General features: G+C 45.8%; 1 protein-coding gene across 2 annotated transcripts in view; it reads right to left on the reverse strand.

Moving 5' to 3' along the window:
* LOC142378594 (striatin-like) overlaps positions 1 to 19,576 on the reverse strand; it is a 39,061-nt gene extending 19,485 nt beyond the window's left edge. The window contains exons 1-2 of one of the 2 annotated variants that reach the window (XM_075463285.1): positions 19,201 to 19,576; positions 98 to 201 (exon numbers count right to left, since the gene is read on the reverse strand). In XM_075463285.1, coding sequence (XP_075319400.1) covers positions 98 to 201; positions 19,201 to 19,428 — 332 coding nt within the window. In that variant the 5' untranslated portion in view covers positions 19,429 to 19,576. The remainder of the gene's footprint in view (positions 1 to 97; positions 202 to 19,200) is intronic. The other variant, XM_075463284.1, reaches the window with a different exon arrangement.
* Between the last annotated feature and the right edge of the window lie 291 nt (positions 19,577 to 19,867).

The following is a 19,867-nucleotide window of genomic DNA, read 5'->3' on the forward strand; positions in this document are numbered from 1 at the left end:
GAACTCAACTTTATGGAATGTGACAGCGTGTTTTAGTGTATTTTACTGTGGAGCTGAAGTAAAGACTGATGATGATGGTGTTTTGAATCGCGCTCACCTCTCCTGTTTGAGGGCGTATTCCAGCATCTTGATCCTCCTCACCAGGTCCTTCTTCAGGTTCTCCTGGCCCCGCCGCTCGCCCTGCAGGAAGGCGATCTGCGCCTGCAGAGCAGCGAGGAAACACCGAGTCACGACAGAGAAAAGAGACCCTGAACTCATCAGACGTTAAGATTCAGACGATAACAGGATAAAAACAGAGACACAAACAAAGAGACGATTCATGAAAAGAACTCTACAGGTTCTACGGAAGCCCTGAAAGGACAGTGAGAACTCAAAAATGGATCCATTTCATGACTTCAGAGCATGTTTTTAAAAAAAGTTTCTTTATTAAAATTATTAAATTAAAATGATTTACAGCTGATTTTTATCTTATTATGAATTTCTTTCACCTGCTGAAATTTTTTAACGTATTTATCAAACAAAAATAGATTTCTTCAGATATTCAGAATATATTTTGTGTTGTTTCATCTGGCAGAAAGAAGCAGACTCATATGGAACTACATCAGAAAAAAAAGATGAAATGTTATTTCTCAGAGCTCAAAGGGGCACAAAAAGAAAAGACAAAAAATCTATTTAATGTAAATATTTAATGTAAAAACAGACGGAGAAGTCCAGGATGTACCGAGTCACTGATCGGCTCTTTGCTCCCACCAGAGCTTTCAGAATCAACAAAGTGGACGGATGTGATCAAAACGGGTCCAGAGAGACATAAAAGCCCAACAACAGTCATGAAAGGCTCATGTGTCGGGATCCGTGCCATAATCTGATGATCTCTGAGGAAGCAAAGCAGTGAAATAGAAACAACACTCCATCGTCTCCATTCGTCTCATCCTTGTCATCGAATTCCCCGCAGGCGTCATTTAAGTTTTATCGAGACAAAATGAGCTTTTTTGGCTCTAATTTGGTGTTTGTTTCCCCTGCGGCCCCCCAGAGGTCTGAGGGGTGTGAAAGTAACCCTAAAGTAAGTCTCAGCTGCCACAAACGACACGTTATCAGGGAATCACCTGCAGCTAGAGCCTAAAACCGAGTCAGTTGTGAAAAATAAATCCAACCTGAACTTTAAGCCGCCTGCAGCTCGGTCCACTTTCTGAGGGTCAGCGGGCTCAGATGACCCCAAAGCCTCCTGGGAAACGAGGGCGGTTGACGGGGCGTCTTTGTCTGATCCGACTTAACGTCAGATGATGAAGCAGCAGCGTGGGAACAGAAGAATCCGGGACTTCAGACCCACTTGAGTTTTCCTCAAACTTTAGATAGAATCTGATCAATAAAAGGGTGCTAAAAGTTTCATCCAGTATTCTAAGAACATTAAACCAGCCGCTCGGTCGCATGGAAAGCCATGTGGCGTGCAATAACTACGCCTTTTTGTCTCATTTTACGCTAACGTTGCCCTAATCCTAACCTGAGATGTTCTTCAAACGGAGTAAAATGACTCACGAAAAGTATAAAATGTGTATAATGACCTGAGGAAAGTGCAGAAAGCGGTGCGCTATTCATACACGTTGCCATGAGAACACATTGAACCAAAGAGAAGACCTCACAGGGAGATGGGAGGAGCTCCAGTCAGGGTTAAAGGTGAAAAAGAAGTGGGGAAAGTTCCACGTTTTCCTTTTCATTTTCAGGCGTTTTTCAGATTTTCAGGGGCAGACACAGAGAGTAAAAGCAGATGGAGGATGGAATAAAGCCTAAAACAAATTCATTACTTTACACTTTTCTCCATCTTATAAACGTAACGACAGGTAACTAATCCCGTCAGGAGCTGCTGGAACGTGATGGGGCCGAGCTGTTCTCAGGTCGGTCCAAAGCTCAACGCGCTGTTTGGGGGCTGCAGGCTCTGCATGCAGAGACCCAGCTGTTCCCCAGCTGTTCCCCAGCTGTTCCCCAGCTGTTCCCCAGCTGTTCCCCAGCTGTTCCCCAGCTGTTCCCCAGCTGTTCCCCAGCAGGTCCATGATACCAGCCCTGCCGCGTTCCTGTGCAGAGTCACTGCGAAACCAGGTCAGCAGTTATATTTAATACAAGAGTTGACAGCAAACAAGTCAAGCTGGCAGGAGAGCTGCGGCGCTGCAGCGTTTCCTCCTGACATCGGACTGCTCTGCTCAACATACTGAAAACTCCTCAAACCCAGATACACAACCACACCAATTCAGCTCATGCACTTCAGTTTAACTTTCTCACGCTGCAGATGTGAAGCTGATTAAACGTTTGCAGCGACTCCATCATCTAAGCGCAGTGATGCTCACTTGTATGTTGCCATGGTATCTGAGGATGATGATGAACTCAGTGGGATGTTTCATGGCCTTCTCTGTAGGAAGGCATCTGTTGTAGGCGTCTTTCTCATAATTATAGATTCTTCTGACACTCCTGAACGCCGTGTCTCGGCAGCGGCTGCGACACGCTCCTCTGTGAGCGGCAGGCGGTACCGGCGCTGAAAACAGGCTGATTGCAGAGGTCACGGTGTGCCACCTCTACACGAGTACAAGACTTTCCACCAACTCTCTATGGCAGCGCTCCGATGACCCGACACTGACCTCGTTCTCTACTTTTAGTCGTGTTTTCCACTCCAGTTAGGCTGAAAATCGTCTGATGGAACGAATATGTTAAACAGGTTGGAAAGTGCATCCTGCTGTAAACGTACTTCATGTTCTCTGCCAGCAGGAGACTCAAACCAACTAAAAAACATGCAACTATCAGCCAAAACATTAAAACCACTAATGGATGATCATCTCGTCAGGTCCCAGGTGCTCCATGTTGAGTCATTTTCTTTAAACAGCAGCAGCAGAGTTTCTCAGAGCTGAAACATGGCCGAGCCAGTCAGCTGATTCACATCCAGCTGAGCAGGCCTTCTGTAAGCTAAAGGAGAGACTTAAAGGGACAAACTAAGGACAGACCATGGCTGCTTTAATGTAGCCGCCATCACTCTGTCCCAAACATTCTGGAGCCTGAATTGAGGGTGATAAAAAGGGTTGAAATGTCTACATGATGGAGCTGAGATGGAGGAAAATGACTGTAAATCAAAGTGGAATGTGACTTTAATCAGTCTGAGGAGCAGAGGGGAGATCTGCCGCTGAGGTAAGAAGGATCTGACAGCACAGTACTTTGGGATACAGGTGTAACATTAAATAGGATTTATCTGGGAAGAGGAGACTAAATTAAAATGGGTAAAAGCGTCAATGAATACGAGCCAAATGAAATGAAAAAAAAGAAAAAAAAAGAAATCAGGTATCAAGTGATTTAAAAAGCTATTATTAGTTTGCTGGAGCTTCAGTTCCCTCTTGTGTTATTCTGCTGTATTCAGAGCAGTAATCTGAGTAATTAACATTCTTCCACCTCCAACAGGTCAGCTCTGCGGCCCCACAGCTGGACGTGGATACAGATGCAAACCATACAAAACACATCCAATCAGCCACGTTTTCCAACAGATACACAGCAAAAGTTCAAACATCAAAGGAAACTTTAACTGAATCTAATAAAGAGCTTCGTTACAAAAAACATCTCAAATCAAACCAGAGCTTCCTCCTGCAGAGTAAAGCATCCCAGTTAGATATTCCTGTGCCTTAATGTGACACCATGTGGTGTCTGTGAGAGGAAGTCCTTCACCTGTATGAAGGTGTGAGTTACATAAAGAACCACAGCCCCTGAAACAGGAGCTGGAGCCACTGCTTTGAGTGGCAACGATCACACCGTTACGGTTCCTGTGAATCCCTCCTGAACGGGTCAGACACAGCTCTTTGGCCCAGGATGAGCAGCTGTTACAGCAGGAACTGGTGGCCACCAAGCAGAATTTCAGTGAAATCAGAGTGTTTCTTCCTCTCCTCTGTGAGCAGAACTCTGCTTCCATCCTCTCTGAGCTACATTCCTGCTTCTTCTCATCAGAACCAAACTGCTGATCCTCATCCAGATAAACTCAGAGCATCTCTGAGAATAAAAAGCTTCTGACAGAATAAACCAGCAGGGCCCTGCTTTCTCTTCCTGTTTAAATGACTCAAACCTGCAGAAAACGGAGCCGGTGCTGGTTGATGTTGGACCGTTAACAACCATCGGACTGTTTGTGTTCAGATGCTTCAGTAACTCTGTAGATGATCTGTTCCTGGTTAGCATCACTCGTCCTGAGTCCAGCCAACAGATGATGGAACCAGCTCTTTGGGTTCTGTCTCCACGCTCTGCTCCCTGCTCCTGCAGATCTGTCCGGAACAGCTGTGATTGGCTCACGCAGGCAGGTGCTCAGCTGGGTTTGCCTTTGTTTTGCCTTGTAAATATCAGATGTCTGCTAGAGAATTAAAACAACAGTTAAAACATCTTAATCTTTCAGCTCTCAGTTCACTTTTAACTTTGCGAGGGAAAAGGTCACACAGCTTTGCCTTTTCTGACAGGCTGTTCTGAGCCTCTGTAACCCCGTTTAACTCGTACCCACCGCCTCGCTGAAGCGGCATTAACGCTGCGGGAGCGACCACATTACTTCAGGACAGGAGAAAACAGGGATTTCCTGCTGATTAAATCCACAGCAGTGAAGGGATTATTCTTCCAGAAGATGAGGAGCGTGTGGAGGGGAGATAAGCTGCTCGACTGAGATGGGTTCAGAAGCTGCCAGTTCAGTTCCACATGTTGAAGCCCAGAAAGCAGCTGGATGGGATGTTTGAGAGGCGAACATGGACCGCTTCCTCCAAAGTCTGGTTCAACACCGGCCCACAACCTGCAGCTGTGTGGATAAGGTGTGTTTCCAGCACAACACCGGTCCTCTCCTCGTTCTCGCTGCTACATTCGGTGTGTTAACGTTACATTTTCGGCATGTTTCTGATAAAGATGTAGGTCTCCGAGTACAATTGTTTAATGAGGTTAATATATCCAAAGTGTTTAAACGCAGTAATTAACGGTACACATGCATTACTACGAGTTACGCTGTGTACATCTCCGGCTTGGTCCATCACTGTTGATGAGAAAGCATCTGCTGCTAACTTACAGTTACATGCTAAACTATTTCCCTCTGGGATCAACAGAGGAACTATCTGAATCTGTATATAGAGCTGGAGGTTTGTTGGTCTTACTGGAGGAACAGCTTCATTATGTCTGTGTTACTGCGTTAAACTGAGCTCCTGCTGAGTCTCCACCCTGAAAACAGACCGTTAACAAAAGCCGCATTCAGACAGAGCAGTTCGAAGAACGGTCCTCCTCGAATTCCATTCTGATAGCTGCCCTTCTCCAGGGGTACTGTTTCGGGACCCTGATAGAGACAGCGACGTGTTACTTTAGCGCCACATTCAACAACAAAACAGAACAAAACAAAACCCGTGAAAAGTAAGGAGAGAAGAAAAAAACACCACCAAGAAGCTAATATGGAGAGCGGGGAGGCCACCGTGTTCATGGTCTGCATGATGGTGATATTAATCATGGACGATCACATCGGGCGCCTAACATCGAGGCTGGAAGAGCTCACAGAGAGAGTCAGGAGACGAAGGATCGAGCACAGGCCATACTTCTTGGTTTCATGAAGGAAGCGCCGCAGACAGAAGAGACCACGTTTAAGTTTAACTTATTAAACACGTGCCGGTTGTGTCTGTGTCGTATGAGGAAACATTTCAGCCGTGACAACATGACATGGGGCGGAGCTACCAACCACCAAACACCTCCGTCAGATGTGTTCCTATAGAACCCAGAAAAGACCCAGCTGAGGAGAAAGAGCTAAAATGGTTATAGGAACTGAATGTTCCTGTATGTGCGAATACGGGAAAAAACGGCCCCGTTCCTGAAAAGGTTCTAGGAACTTAGGGCTGGGCGATATGGACCAAAGGTCATATCTCGATATATTTAGGTTGAATATCGATATACGATATATATCCCGATATTTTTTTCCGCAAAGTGAGAGCTGTGAAATGAAATGCTCAGTCAAAGTCAAAGCCAAATACGAGTAGTTTTATTGAAAACTCACTATAAATTGTAAACACTGTATAACAAAGCTCCGTAAGGTGCACATTTAAATAAAAAAAATATCTTAAATAAAATTAGCCTATAAAATAAAATAGGTAAATCTTTTTCTGAGGGCAGCATTTATATATAAAGAGATAACAAAATAAAGTGTTCAGTTTAAGAAAAACGTTTTTAAACATCAGCTTGAGATTACCTGTTTATTTTTGTTAACTTAATAGCTTCTCTGAACAGTCTCAACCAGTTGCCAAGCTGTTTTCATCTCCCAGTCTTGCATGAAGTGAACTGTCACGCTCATACAAGGTTCGCACAGGTTCTGCTTGACCACATATCGCTGGTCAACGCAAAATGGGTGACGTTAGCGAGCCGGTCCGCAACGTTCTGTCTGACTTCACTATACATTTGCGGCAGTGCTTCTCGTGCAAAATAGTTCCGACTGGGAAGCTCGTATCTCGGGTCCAGCTTTTTAATTAGCTCTTTGAACCCGACCTGTTCCACTCAGGGGCGTATCTAGCCATTTTGGGGCCCTAGGCAAAATATAGACATGGGGCCCTCATTTTTTAAATACACACATAAAACAAATTACCATCCCAATACCCTTACTTTAAATTGAGATTAAAGAATCGCAATAAACCAATACTGCACAGCCACTAACAATGGTATCAACTCTCCACAGTAAAATCAGTTTCAGATTTCTCCAGCATTTGCCAAAATTATATGTTTATTATTCAGATCAAACGAGAGAGAGAGAGAGAGAGATTAGAATTTCCATGACACAAGTAAGTTACATGTGAAAATCAAATAATGTTTTCACTGCCAGAGATACTAAATGATCTTATGCTTAACAGAACTAAAATACAAAATGGACATGAGTAAAACCACCATTTACATTTACCAATGAAAGGACCAACGAAAAGATTTTGTGTGTGGACAGGAATAACAGTGGTTCAGTGTTTGCTTTGAAAGCAAAATCAAGCCATAGGAATGATTTAGAAATTTGAGGACTTCCCAGCACTTTACAAAATTCCAGCATTATCCCAGAAGTAAAGCCCTCCCTCAAAGGCCAGCCTGCCAAAGTATTTTGTGAGTGTATGTGTACAGAATAACAACAATATATCAACATAGTAAATTGGGGATTTTTTAAAAGGCTTAGACAGGCTGGATATAGATAGTTAGATACTGTAGCTGGCTAGTTAGATACAGGCCTACACAATTTAGTAACTAAATGTGTTTGATGCTTTAAATAAGTCTTTGATACGTTTTGCTTTATTTTATAACAGCATTTAACCAACAGAAATAAAATGCAGATGATGGCGCGTTCAGCCTACCTCCACATGTTTTACAGTCATTAAGTCCGCTGTGGGCAATACTGAAGTCACTATTGCATACAGTGCACCTCGCACGGTGTCATCATTCCTAACCTTCACTAGACATGGGTATACTTTAGTATATTCTGCTGTAAAATGAGTCTTATATTTTCGTTTTTTACTCGGGGATTCACCCTCTGCCATTTGGCAGGATGCACAGTTTTGAGTGGTAACTTAGGTGACTGTCAGAGTGTAAATCGAAGCCCTCCCACACCGAAGGTTATTGGCTTATTTTGCTGACTAAACCAATCAGCGCGCCCTCTGACCAGCAGTCGCCCTGAGCGCTGGTTGAACAGAGCATCGCTTTGGACACATACGCACAGGTTTCACACCTCTCCCCACACCCCTCTCTCTCTCTCTCTCTCTCGTGCCGGCGCAGTCGAAACGCGCATGGTGCACGAGTTATTATTATAGTTATTGTATTGCCTGCACGCTCTCACTCGCATTGAAAAAAAAAAAAAAAAAACACTCCCTCGCACTGGGATGGCAGTTTCGCGCGTCTGAGAGTCTCTCAGAGTCTGTTACTACGGTAACTGGCCGAGAGGTTAAGTTACCTCTCTTTGTGAAACAGGCTAGAGTTAGCCCTCTTTCTCGGGGTTGAGTTACCTCCCTTTGTGAAACGGAAAACTCAGGGTTTCCCTCATTTCAGGGTTAACCAACTCAGAGTTTTCACTAAACCTGCTTCCTGAAACGGACCTCTGGTCAATCATGGAGCATTATAAATAAATATAGCATTATAAATAAATATCCAAGTCAAGTATCAATGTTTTTTGAATGATTACCTTCTCTCTTTCTCCCTATCTTCTTTTTCTCTGTCTGTATCCCTGTTCCTCTTCATCTGTGTCCCTGGTTTGCCTTCAAGCTCCTCTGCTTCACACCTGTCTCACTCATCTCTTCTTCATGTGCTTTTCCTGCCCTTTATCAGGTCTCATTCTCTCATTTTTTCAGCAGTGCATCTGCAATTCTTTTGTTCTCTGTCCGTTTCTTTCTTTTAGCATTACCACTATCATAACTCCGCTTCATTTTTCACCGAGTCGCATACAGTTCCCTCGCTTTGATTTGAAATCACGTTATGTCGCACATTGCTACGTCATCATATTCTGGACTAGTCCAATGCACAATGGATGGGGGCATGTGTGCTTGGACAATTATTATTTAGGCATTAGTTCGGTGTTATGCTGATATGTCTGTTTTTTTTTTCATAGAAATATGTTTTTTTACTTTACATAAGTAACAAATTAACATTAGTTTTTTTGTGTATTTACTTTGGCTGGGACGGTCAGATTTGGGGGCCCCTATGAAAGACAGATTTGGTTGGGGCCCTAGGCAAATGCCTAGGTTTGCCTAATGGGAGTTACGCCACTGGTTCCACTGTTGCAACAGGGACCATGTCTTTGGCAATGTGAAAGGACACTTGTCGCTTTTCTTCTCATACGGCACACAGCGGGAAAATGAAGCTTGCAGTGAGCTTTGTCAGGTTGGGGACGGCTTGTGCCTGTGGCTGCTGCAGCGCGCAGTTTCACACACTCTTCATATTGCACTTTGTGCCACGTTTTTAAGTGATAAAAAAGATTCGTAGTGCTTCCACCACTGGCTGCAATGTGCTTATGGCACTCTCTACATATAGCTTGGTTTTGTTGCTCGTCTGACAATTTGCATTCGAACCATCTCCAAATGACTGAGCCACTGCTTTTTCTTTTACCAACCAAGGGGCTCTCCTCCGTATGCTCCGCAGGTGTTGTTGCCTTCTCCATGTTTGTTTAAGAGTGCCGGAGTGTTCCTCCCCCTCCCCCCTCCCCCCTCTGTGCATGAGAGAGGAGGGGCGGAGCCGGAGCGAGGGAAGCAGTGCAGAGAGCTCTGATCAACGGCTTGCCTGAAGCAAGTATTACAGCGCAAATATGAACAATATCGATATATGCGATATGGTCTAATTCCATATCTTATTTAAAAATCTATCGATTATATCTTAAATATCGATATATCGCCCAGCCCTATAGGAACTGCAAAAGGTTCCTGCAGTGGGAATGCGGCTTTAGAGGAGTTAAAACAGGCTGAGAGCCGCTGAGCTGAAACCAGCAGATATTCTGACCAAAGTCTGTCTGAAACGTCTCAATAAGACCAGAAAACTGTGTTAAAGTGTTAAGAAAGGCAGAATATGCCACCTTTAAGTGAGCACACAGCCAGAAGACAACAGCACTGGGATGTTAAGCTGTAAACACATCACTGTTAATCAGCTCCACTCAGACTTCTGTGGATCTCCCTCCGGTCGGCTCTCTGTCTGGTAACAAGCTCCAAATCTCCTCTATTCTTCATCTTTCTGTTTCACAGAGAAGACTTTGCAAACTGGAGCTACCCACGCTGCTGGCATCACCATGACGCCAAACTCCACGTCTTTTTCTTCTTCACAAAGGAGGTGGGGAGCTGCATCAAAGGAGGGAGGATGGTGAGAGAAAGTGCTCTGATGTGAAGCCCAGAGGAGGAGATCAAGGAAGAGACAGAAAGCAAAAGAAAAATGGGGGTAGTGGGCTGGCTGTGGGATGAGCGAGAATAGCAGCATGACGAAACCCGCTGGCTTCCTTCCCTTCGGGGAACGTTGATGACAAACGCGCTGCTATGTAGCTGAAGAGACTTTAATTAGAACAACTCAAAGCCTCAAAGAGCAGAGCTGAGGAGGCAGGACAAAGGCAGGGGAGAGCCTTCACAAACCATCCACACCGTCTGGGTCCAAGCCTCCATCACAGAACATCAGCAGAAGCAGAAGTCCTCCGTTTAATCAGGACTGTCATCATGCTCTGCTTTATGACCCAATTTTAGGCTTGAAATGAAGAATTATCCTCAAATCACAGGAAACTGGAAAGTAGCTGCTGGAACATCCAAATGTAGCAGAAATATTCAGCCATACTGAGAGGGGAAAACAATAAGAGGCTAATTCATGGGCTCCTCCAGCTGTTTTCCTGTTAACAGCTGGAGGTAAAGAGCTGAATCTCTGACCAGCTGACTGAAGACGCTCACTGAGCTCAAAGGATGGGAATAAAATGGAGAAAATGTGTTTTAATGTGTCGGTTTCCTCATTGTGCCGCACACACACACTTCTGTTTTCTCTTGCTCGTGGACTTCAGCTCAAACACTGACTGACATTTACAATGAAAACAGAAATAAATCCTCTCAGGAAACACCTGACTCACACCTGGCTGAAATGATCCAGATCAGAATCTGATGGAAAGAAGACAATATTCCCATTATGGTGTGAACGTGAGCTGCACCGAGACCATCAGTCAAACATACAAACATCCAGCTCGATCCCTCAGAACTCAGAGGATCGTCTGCTTTCACTTCACACCAGATGACATCACACCTGAGCTGCTCCAGGTGGAATTAGGAAAACCAGGATGTGTCTAAGGTTATGCTGACGAACTGTTCTTCTTCTGTTCTTTTTTAGGTTCACGAACACCGTGGAGACGTGATGGCCGACAGAGGTTTGGTGGGACTGAGTTCATGACACTTAAACTGAGCTTGTGTCATCTGACTTTTATGGTTGGAAATCTGACGTCGGGGGCGTTCAGTTGGTTTTTCTTAGTGGGAACTAAGGCTAAGGCTTGGGAAAGAAAACATTTGGTTTTCTCTTTAACTTCCACCTTTAACTCAGTAAAGGCCCAGTTTCTGCTGCTGGTGGAACCAGTTTGGTTCTCCAGAGTCAAACCACGGTCCATCGAGTTCTTTCAAAGGTTTCTGCAGCTGACAGCGGCAGCAGAGGCATCCAGCTCAGGGGGAGAAATGTGGCTAAAGACCGCCACAAACAGCTGCTACAGAGCAGGTGACGTCAGTGGGAGGAGCTTACAGATGGAGACCCGGTGGGAGGAGCTTACAGATTGAAGACGTTGGACATTTATACGGTGGTTTATCCACAGGATGAACACTTTGGACCCAGGAATGTGCTGCCAAGGAAGTGTTTACAGGAAGTTGGACACCTGTACAGGTGGGAGCTGGGGGGGGGGGGGGGGGGTCGCTTTACTGTGCTCCAGCGGACCTCTGGTCCAACAGAACGAGGCAGCTGAACATGAGTCTGAAGCTACGTTTTATTAACGAGGACTGGGCTCTGAGAGTCTGCCTCCAAGCAGATTACTTAGCTGAGGACCACCGTATCTGAGGTTTCATCTTTAGGCCGTATCCTCCAGCCTCAGTGAGAACAGAAAATCCAGCTTTTGAGTTCAAACTGAACTCTGATGGAGAACTTATGACAGAAACAGGAAAACTGCTTCATAAAAACAAGCCCAAAGTCACTTATAATAAAAGACCTGAGACTCTTTTTATAAAGTCTAAAGTGTGTGTGTGGCAGTTTGTCCTGAATTACTGATTCTTCATGTGGATTTGTCAGAAATGATTTGCCACCATCACAGAAAGCCCTCTGTGTCCTCACGTAGAAAAGATGAAACCAGGTCTGACTCTTGGCCTCTTTGTGATGCCTCTGAGGGTCTGCAGCAGAGTGACTGCTGGGATCCACAGAGGAGGCTCAGTAAGAGGAGGCCATTTATGAGCATTAAACTGTGATAAACAGAAGAAAATCTGCTCTCCAGAGAAACGTTGAACCTGTTAAAGGACCATTTCAGAGCAACATCAGCCAAATCCTCCTCAGGGACCATTTGCTTTTTGTCGCACCTCACTGTACACACACTTATTGATTAGTTCTGTGCACGTGCACGTGCAGGAGGAGGAGGCAGAGTGTAAGCTTGCTTAAATACATCCACCACAGTTAAAAACAGGAGAGCTGAAGCAGAGCGGAGGAGGTTCTTCTCCAGAGAGCTGCAGAAGTGCAGCTGTAAATGATTTAAGGCTAAAAGCTGCTTACTTCCACGGTTTTTAGGGAAAGGGCACTGTTCACGTCACCCAAGCTGACATGGAAAACATTCATTAAACCAAGTAAATCAGTCTGCAAAAAGCTCCAAAACAGTGTTTAAAGTGTCGTCCATGGCTCATTTCTCACTGAATCAGGTCTAACTTTGCTGAGTATTAATTCCTACCCCAGAACCCTGGAAATCTCAGCGGATCTTTCCGGGCCAGACCGTGTGCAGCAGAGGTCGTTGGCTCAACAGAAAGCCGGCTCCTCTGAGGCAACCTGTCGCCTCCCGGCCTCTCGTGTTCCCCCGGGGTGACGACTGCCGCCGTGAGACCCTCTGAGGCCCCTTCCAACCCATCACGTGCACTCCCTGCGCCGTGAATTCAGCTGACTTAGCGTTGGGCTGCACCTGGAGGCTCTTGAGGAGACAGATGCTGAGCCCACTGAGCTGCTGTCCCTCTTCCTAACTGATGATTTCTGGACTCAGAACAGATGAAACTAACAGAGATGAACACCAGTTCTTGGCCAGTCAAACACTGACTGAAGGACTTTTTACTGATTCTTACTGACGTTCCTTTTACTGATTTTCTGTTGTTTTTATGTGGATAAAATGGCAGAAAATCATGAAAAAGATCATGACCTGGAACAGCATTGTTCATAGTTGTGTTCATGAAAAGGAAAATAAAAGGAAAACATGTGGAAATGTGTTCAGAATCCAAAGTTTGGGTCACGCTCAGTCTCCTTTTTTATCTTTAATCCTTTTTAAACGGCAACTCTTTGAAAATCTTCCTGTAAAAATGTAAAGTTTCTTCATATAAAAGAACAAACTGAAGGTAATCACAGTTTTCTGCCATAAACAGCAGCATCCAGACGCTGAAGGAAAAGGTATCTCAGTTAGAAACTCAGCAGCTGTGAGGTCACAGAGGAACTCTTCCTGCTCAAACAGACTCCAGCACAAACGTGTCGGAACGACTGTTTTTATCCGATATTACACCGTGATTATCTCCTCTGATAAGAAGGAGCGTCTCATCTCAGCAACCAGTGTGCGGCGGGCTGCTCACTGGAGCTGATGGTAACACATGCACGCGCACACGTGCACACACACAGTGTCGTTCTACTTTCACTGCAGAGACCACCTACGCCTGACATATAAACGCTCCTCTCTCAGTGAGTGCAGATCAAACAGGAATTTTCTCCTCGTATTCGAACACACGCTTCGGCCGGTGGTCACGGACCTTCAGACGGCTATTTCAGGGCCGGGGGTGGAATTCAGGTTTATGTAATGCATGACGTCAGTGAGAGCCCTCATAAAGGTAGAAGAGCATAGAAATAGCACGCCATTAACACCTCGTGGTGCTCGTCAGCTTCCTGCTCCGAGCGTCAGCCGGAGGAAGGCTAAAGGCCGCCCACCTCAGCTGCTGATCGGTGGTCAGACTGATCATTCCTCTGCTGTGGCCATAGATTTTAGACTCCTGAAGTGAACCTCACTGACACACAGCCAATCACAGCCAGTCATTGAGCGATCACCACCTTCACCAGGCGCAGCGATGCTGCTAACAGCTAACAGCTGACCGACATCTGTCACAGCTGCAAACAGCAACAGCACTTTGGCTTGAACAGGATTCATTCAAAGGTTCCCTGAAGGAAACTCAAGCTGTTGCAGAACTCTGACCCAAACAGTTTTTATCATGATCACAACTTCTAAAACAACCAGAAATGTGGATGAAAACTGGAAAAATGGACAAAACTTTAACAGTGTCTGACACAATAAGTATGATGACAGGAGTAACTTTATCGGAGGAGCAGCGACCCGTCTCTCCATCTCCAACTCATCCTCACTGAGATCCAGAGATCCTGAAACTCCTCCCCCTGAGGCGGGTTAGGGTGGAAGCACCAAGAAAAACTCAGAAAGTAGCTGTGACTCATGTTGGGCTGAAACCAACCAAATATCCTACAACACCTGAATGCACCCTGAGAAATCTGCCCAGCAGGGTAAATATTCCCCACTGAGCAGGCTCCTTCCTAAGCGCTTATCTCAGGAGGTGTGTGGTGATATTGGACCTGTATGATCACATATTTATGACGTTATCACGGCGCTCCTGCTGGAAACCTTGGCTCGTAGCCTGGCTAAACAAAGCCTGCTTACAGCACCGAGGCGTGGCTCGGGTGGCATTCGCCTGCAGCGGACACCCGTCCGCACAACAAGCAGGTGTGCATGCCTTTCCTTATACGGCAGCTTTGGTGCAGAGACACGGAGAGAGCCGAAAGGAGGAGGTGGAAGAAGGAGTTACAGAAATCCAGTTTGTTGTTGTCAGACTCATCTGAGGCCTGTCGGAGTTACATAAAACCCTGCTGTGCTCCTCACTCAGCAGAAACCTTTCAGCTGCATTATTCAGGAACAAAGCAGCAGAGTGGGTAAACTTAGAGTCGCCCACCGAGCCAATCAGAGCTCTGCGCTGCTGCAGAGATACAACATCAGATCAGGGAAGGTGTGGAAATGACCGAGGCCAGAGTCAGGATCTGACATTTTACTGATGTTCAGTTATTTTTATGTGAGTAAAAAACATCGTAGCTGATAGCTCACAGTGGAAATGATGCTCAGTGTCAGCAGAACATCAACAGAAAGCAGGATTCAGCATGCAGGAGGAGAGTCTGTTCCCATCAACACATCTGGGTTATCAGCTGTGTCCCTCTGATGTCATCAACACCAAAACCACCGGGGAACCATGGTGTGTGTGTGTGTGTGTGTGTGTGTGTGTGTGTGTGCGTGTGTGTGTGTGTGTGAGAGATGCCTGCACAGGAACATACAGGAAGTTCTAACGTGCTGTGATGAAGCATCGGTCCAAACGCTGAGGGTTTGTGTGGGCTGCAGCCCTCCTGATCTGCTCTGTCAGCAGCTGCTTTAAGTTGCAAAATCACCAGGACGCGAACGCTTCCGTGGGAGCCTGCGAGGTCAGAGGGGACGGGGACCTGCAGCGGGATCAGACTCTAAAATGGTGTGAACTGAATTCACATGAAAACAGACTCCATCTGTTGGCATGTTCAGGCAGCCGAGGGGAACCCTCAGACAGCTGCCGCTTCAGAAAAGTCAGATTAGCAACGACCGCCTGGATCGACTTCATCACAGAGCAACAAGTCTGTGTCGCTTTCTGATGTAAAACGGGTCTGAGCAGAACGTGAGCTGCTGCCGATCAGAGAAAGATAAAACTAGGAGTCGTCTGCATAACGAGCTGCTACATTTGGTCCGGACCAAGCCGGGGGGCCCTGACACAGAATCCTGAGGAACTCCACAGAGAGAAGACGACTCTGGAAGTTTCTGAGGTCTTCTTTACCACCAAAGAACAACCTGAATGGATGAAAGCAGCACGAATGGGACACCAGGAGTGCTTTTTTCTTTTTATTTCTGATAAAACTGGACATAAAAGGCACCTTTTAGGGGCTAAACTGTGAAGTTTGATCATATTTACGAATCTGGACAATTTTCCTGCAGAAGCAGATGGTTTCATCTCTAAGCCGCTGTTTATTTCCTTATTGTTCATTTTAAAGAAGCAGATGTTCTAAGAGTGTTCTGTTGCACACATCTGGGAGCGTTGGCCGGTTTGAAGAGCTGGATGTTTATTCTAAAAGTCCAGTTTTGGTTGGAATAAAACAATCATTCAGTCCTGGAGCTACAGCTGAGGGCTTTGTGGATCAGTGAGCTTTAATATGATGTGAAGCTAAAAAATGTGATGAAGACACATTAAAGGTTCTGAAAACTGAGAGGATTTTATTCCAACTGGATCTCTGATGAATAATCAGACCTCTTCGACCTTTAAGTTATGATAAAGCACTTCTTCACGATGATTTCTACCTGATTACACTTTAACTCTTAATCTTAAATCTAACCTAAACTCAGTTGGATCCCACCGGGTTAGACCACCACACGTCAACATAAGACGTCCTGTAGATTTCTTTAAGAGATTAAATTATGACGCTGTAATGTCGAGCTGCAGTGGGGGGGTATTTATAGCCGAGTCCAACGGGAAGAAAACATCCTCCTGAGCCCGAGTGATGAGTGTGTAACACAAACTAAACTCCCAGAGTCAGCTCCCAGCAGCCCCCCCCAGGCTGAAATCTGCCTTCATTTTGGGGAGTAATTGACCAACAGTAACGTCCATAAAGCTCCGAGAGAGACGCTCCACCTCTAACAGGACGACACGTTCTAATTCTACCTCCATCTGCTCGATGAATAATACGTTTAATGAGCTGCTGGGGTCTCTTTAACACCAGCTGGGCTGTTTCTGATTGATTATCACGTGATCAATTGTTATCAATAACTTAATTTTAAACTGAAAACCTTATTTCCTTAAAGCCCAACAAAAATCAGCTGACAGTCCATCTGGTCATGGAAGTATATAAAGAAGGAAGGAAGCAAGGACTTATGGTAGGAAGGAAGGAAGGAAGGAAGGAAGGAAGGAAGGAAGGAAGGAAGGAAGGAAGGAAGGAAGGAAGGAAGGAAGGAAGGAAGGAAGGAAGGAAGGAAGGAAGGAAGAAAGTACTGATGAAGGAAGTTGATGGGGAGTTTGTTTGGAGACTAAACACGTTGACGACCAGCTGACTGACGCAGCTGCTGGTTGGAAACGTCAGTCAGCTTCTCAGGAGTTTTGTCCCTTTTCCCGGCCCGTAGCCGACTCCCTGAGCTCTCAGATGAAACAGAAGATATGACCCGGCCGGTTTTCCAGGTATTCCAGATGTTTCTTTGACCAAATATCTCAAATCTGACAACACAAAGAGTCGTTTTGTGGTTTCTAACCACAGAAAACAAACAGATGAAGCTCCGCTCTGATGGAGAAACCGATGAAAGACTTTCTGACCTGATGATGTCACAGTGTGGTCATCAGACCAACATGTTAATCAGCTGTTTTATTACCGGGTCGTAACCGAGGTTACAGCCACTGCACTCAGATTCCCTGAGAGAAATGACTCAAAGTCTTAAATTCATTCAGATGGAGGTGGAAGCTGCAGCTCACACACGGAAGGACCAGGAGAGAAACGGCTCTAAAAAGTAAAGATGTGAAGCATTCTCCCTTTTTCTTTGTTTGTGGAGGATAAACTGAGTAATCTGTCCCATCTCGTGTGCCAGCTTCCTCTTCCCAACAGAGGATTAGCTCACAGGAAGCCACACTCTTGGTTTCAGCCTCGAATGGCATAAAGTCCGTCTGCGTGCGAGCTGCACAGCAGCAAGAACAGATGGATTTACAGCTGAGGCTGGTTTCAGGTCCCACTGGTCAGCCGGCTCGATGGGAAGGGAAATTAAAAAATTGAGATGTTTGAGACAGACTTTGATTAAAATACCTGCTGGTTTCAGCTCAGCGGCTCTCTGCCATGTTTTAACATCTCTTTGTTTGGTTAACTCCTTAGAGGTTGGTGTGCGTCACCTTCATTAGCTCAGCTGTTAGCGTTAGCTGCTGCTAAAGGAGAAAATAAGTCAATAAATAAACCATGAGGAGTTATTTCTCACATGCTTCCATTTCCCTGCTCTGAAGTTCAGGCTCTGAGAGTTGGAACAGATCCCTCTTTGTGGCTCCGCTTCTTCAGTCCAGCGTTGAACTGAACCAAGTTGTTAAAACAGTGGGATGAAAAGTGGCTGCTGCACATCCACAGTCTTTAGCTAACTCTGCTGGAACATTAGCCTCAGATAGAGTTTATCCACTGGGCTCTGAGATCCTCCGAGGCTGCTGCTGGATGGAAGATTCATGCTCCTCAGTGCAGCTGACAGCAGAACATTTAAATAACTGTGGGATTCTGATTCTCACTTCAGGATTTCACATTACAATGATCCACATCAGTGGTGGATGGAAGCAGCTCTTCTACATGTTGAAGATCAAACAGTCTGAGAGGGTTTCACTGTCCGACAGCAACAGTGTGGCTGTGACCAAACGGAGGAAAACATGATCCGACAGCAGAAGCTCTAGCTCAAACACTTACAAGCTGTTTTCTCTCCTTAATTCGGCTCAGAAGCTGAGAAAGAACGAGTTAAAACACGGATTAAACACGTTTAATAAGAACAAACTGTGACTGCAGCGGCTCACAGAGCTGAGAGTGACTCAGAGTGACGTTACATTTACATCGAACAGGTTCAGATGTATGAAAACACATCAGGACCAGTGGGTTGTCTTCCTGGTAAGTGAGACGGTGTGAGGATGCTGCGTCCCACTCACTGGATACCTTCAGATTCATGATGTCAGACATGACGGAGCCTCGTCCGCCATCACTGAAACGCTACAAAAGAGACACGACGGCCTCCACGGCGTGTCCTGCCACCCTCAGACATCACTCCAGTTCAGAGATCACATCTAAAACGGTGTGAACACAAACTGTGGAGGGAACAGTTCACACATGAAAACAGCTGGAATCTGAGTGGGAGGAAATGTTCTGTCTGCACTGACAGCCAACTGGCTTCATTTGTCCTGAATGTGAACAATCTCCTACAACTCCTTCCTGATGAGGCCCGAACAGTCTCACTGCAGTTCTGTGGTCCAAACTGTGAGAAAACACCGGAACCAACCAGCAGGGCCGCCTCAGGCTCGCTGCAGTACGAAGTTACAGCTGATACAACAACATGATGCGTCTATTATCGGACAGAAAGGGGATACTTTCACATTATCGGTCACATTTTGCGGAACTCAGAGCTGATGTTTGGGATAGAAACCCTCGTGTCACTGTCCACTTCTGGAAGGCCCACTGTTCTATACTGGTGTGTGAGGACTGATGATTCATTACCAAAACAAAGCAAGGTACCCGCTGTCAGCTGCAACCGGGCTTCACCTTTTGTCCGATAATAGATCTACGCAGGTAAAGTGGCGTCATCACGCAGGTTAACCTGGCGGTGGGGATCTCACACGCGAGCTAACATCACGCCAAAGTGGAGCTGCTCTCACAGAACGAACCGGACCCGCAGATAATCTAGCTAGCACCGAACAAACGAACCGAGGCGCCGCTTACCTGCAGCTCGGCCCGCTCCACCTCCCACTGCGCCCGCTCCACCTCGTACCGGGCCCACTCATGATGGAGGAAGTGGAGAATCCCCGGGATGCTGTACTGAGCCCTGGCCGCCTCTCCGCCGTAGACGTCGCCAGGCTGCGGGGCTTTAAGGTTTCCACCGCCCGACGAGCCCGAGCTGCTGCCGCTGTTGTTGTTGAAGAACACTCCGGGGCCCGCCTGCTCGTCCATGACCGGACCGGGGCGGTGTGGGCTGGCTCGGTCCGGTTCTGTCACCCGCTTCGGCTAAAGATCCTCCGCAGCGAAACACAGTCCATCAACAGTCCTCCGTGCTGGACCGCACAACTCCTGCGTGAACCAGCTGTCAGATGAAGAGCCGTGAAGGTACCGGAACTAACACAACACCTCAGCTTCCGGCGATGACCTTCAAAATAAGATGTTGTAAATAAACTAAAAAAACTTGATATTTTTTAATTGAATAGAAACAGAAGGTCAGACTACATAAAGAATAACGATCCAAATTATGCTGAAAACTGCTAAAATTATAAATAAAGCTACAAAATATGTTTGTCTTTACCTTTATAAAGACAAGCACTTGTTATACAAAGGTAAGAAATTAATATCGTAAATAAAATATAGATTTAATTCTAAAAATGTATTTACATATGGT

This window comes from Odontesthes bonariensis, chromosome 4 (assembly GCF_027942865.1).
Source record: "Odontesthes bonariensis isolate fOdoBon6 chromosome 4, fOdoBon6.hap1, whole genome shotgun sequence".
NCBI lineage: Eukaryota > Metazoa > Chordata > Actinopteri > Atheriniformes > Atherinopsidae > Odontesthes > Odontesthes bonariensis.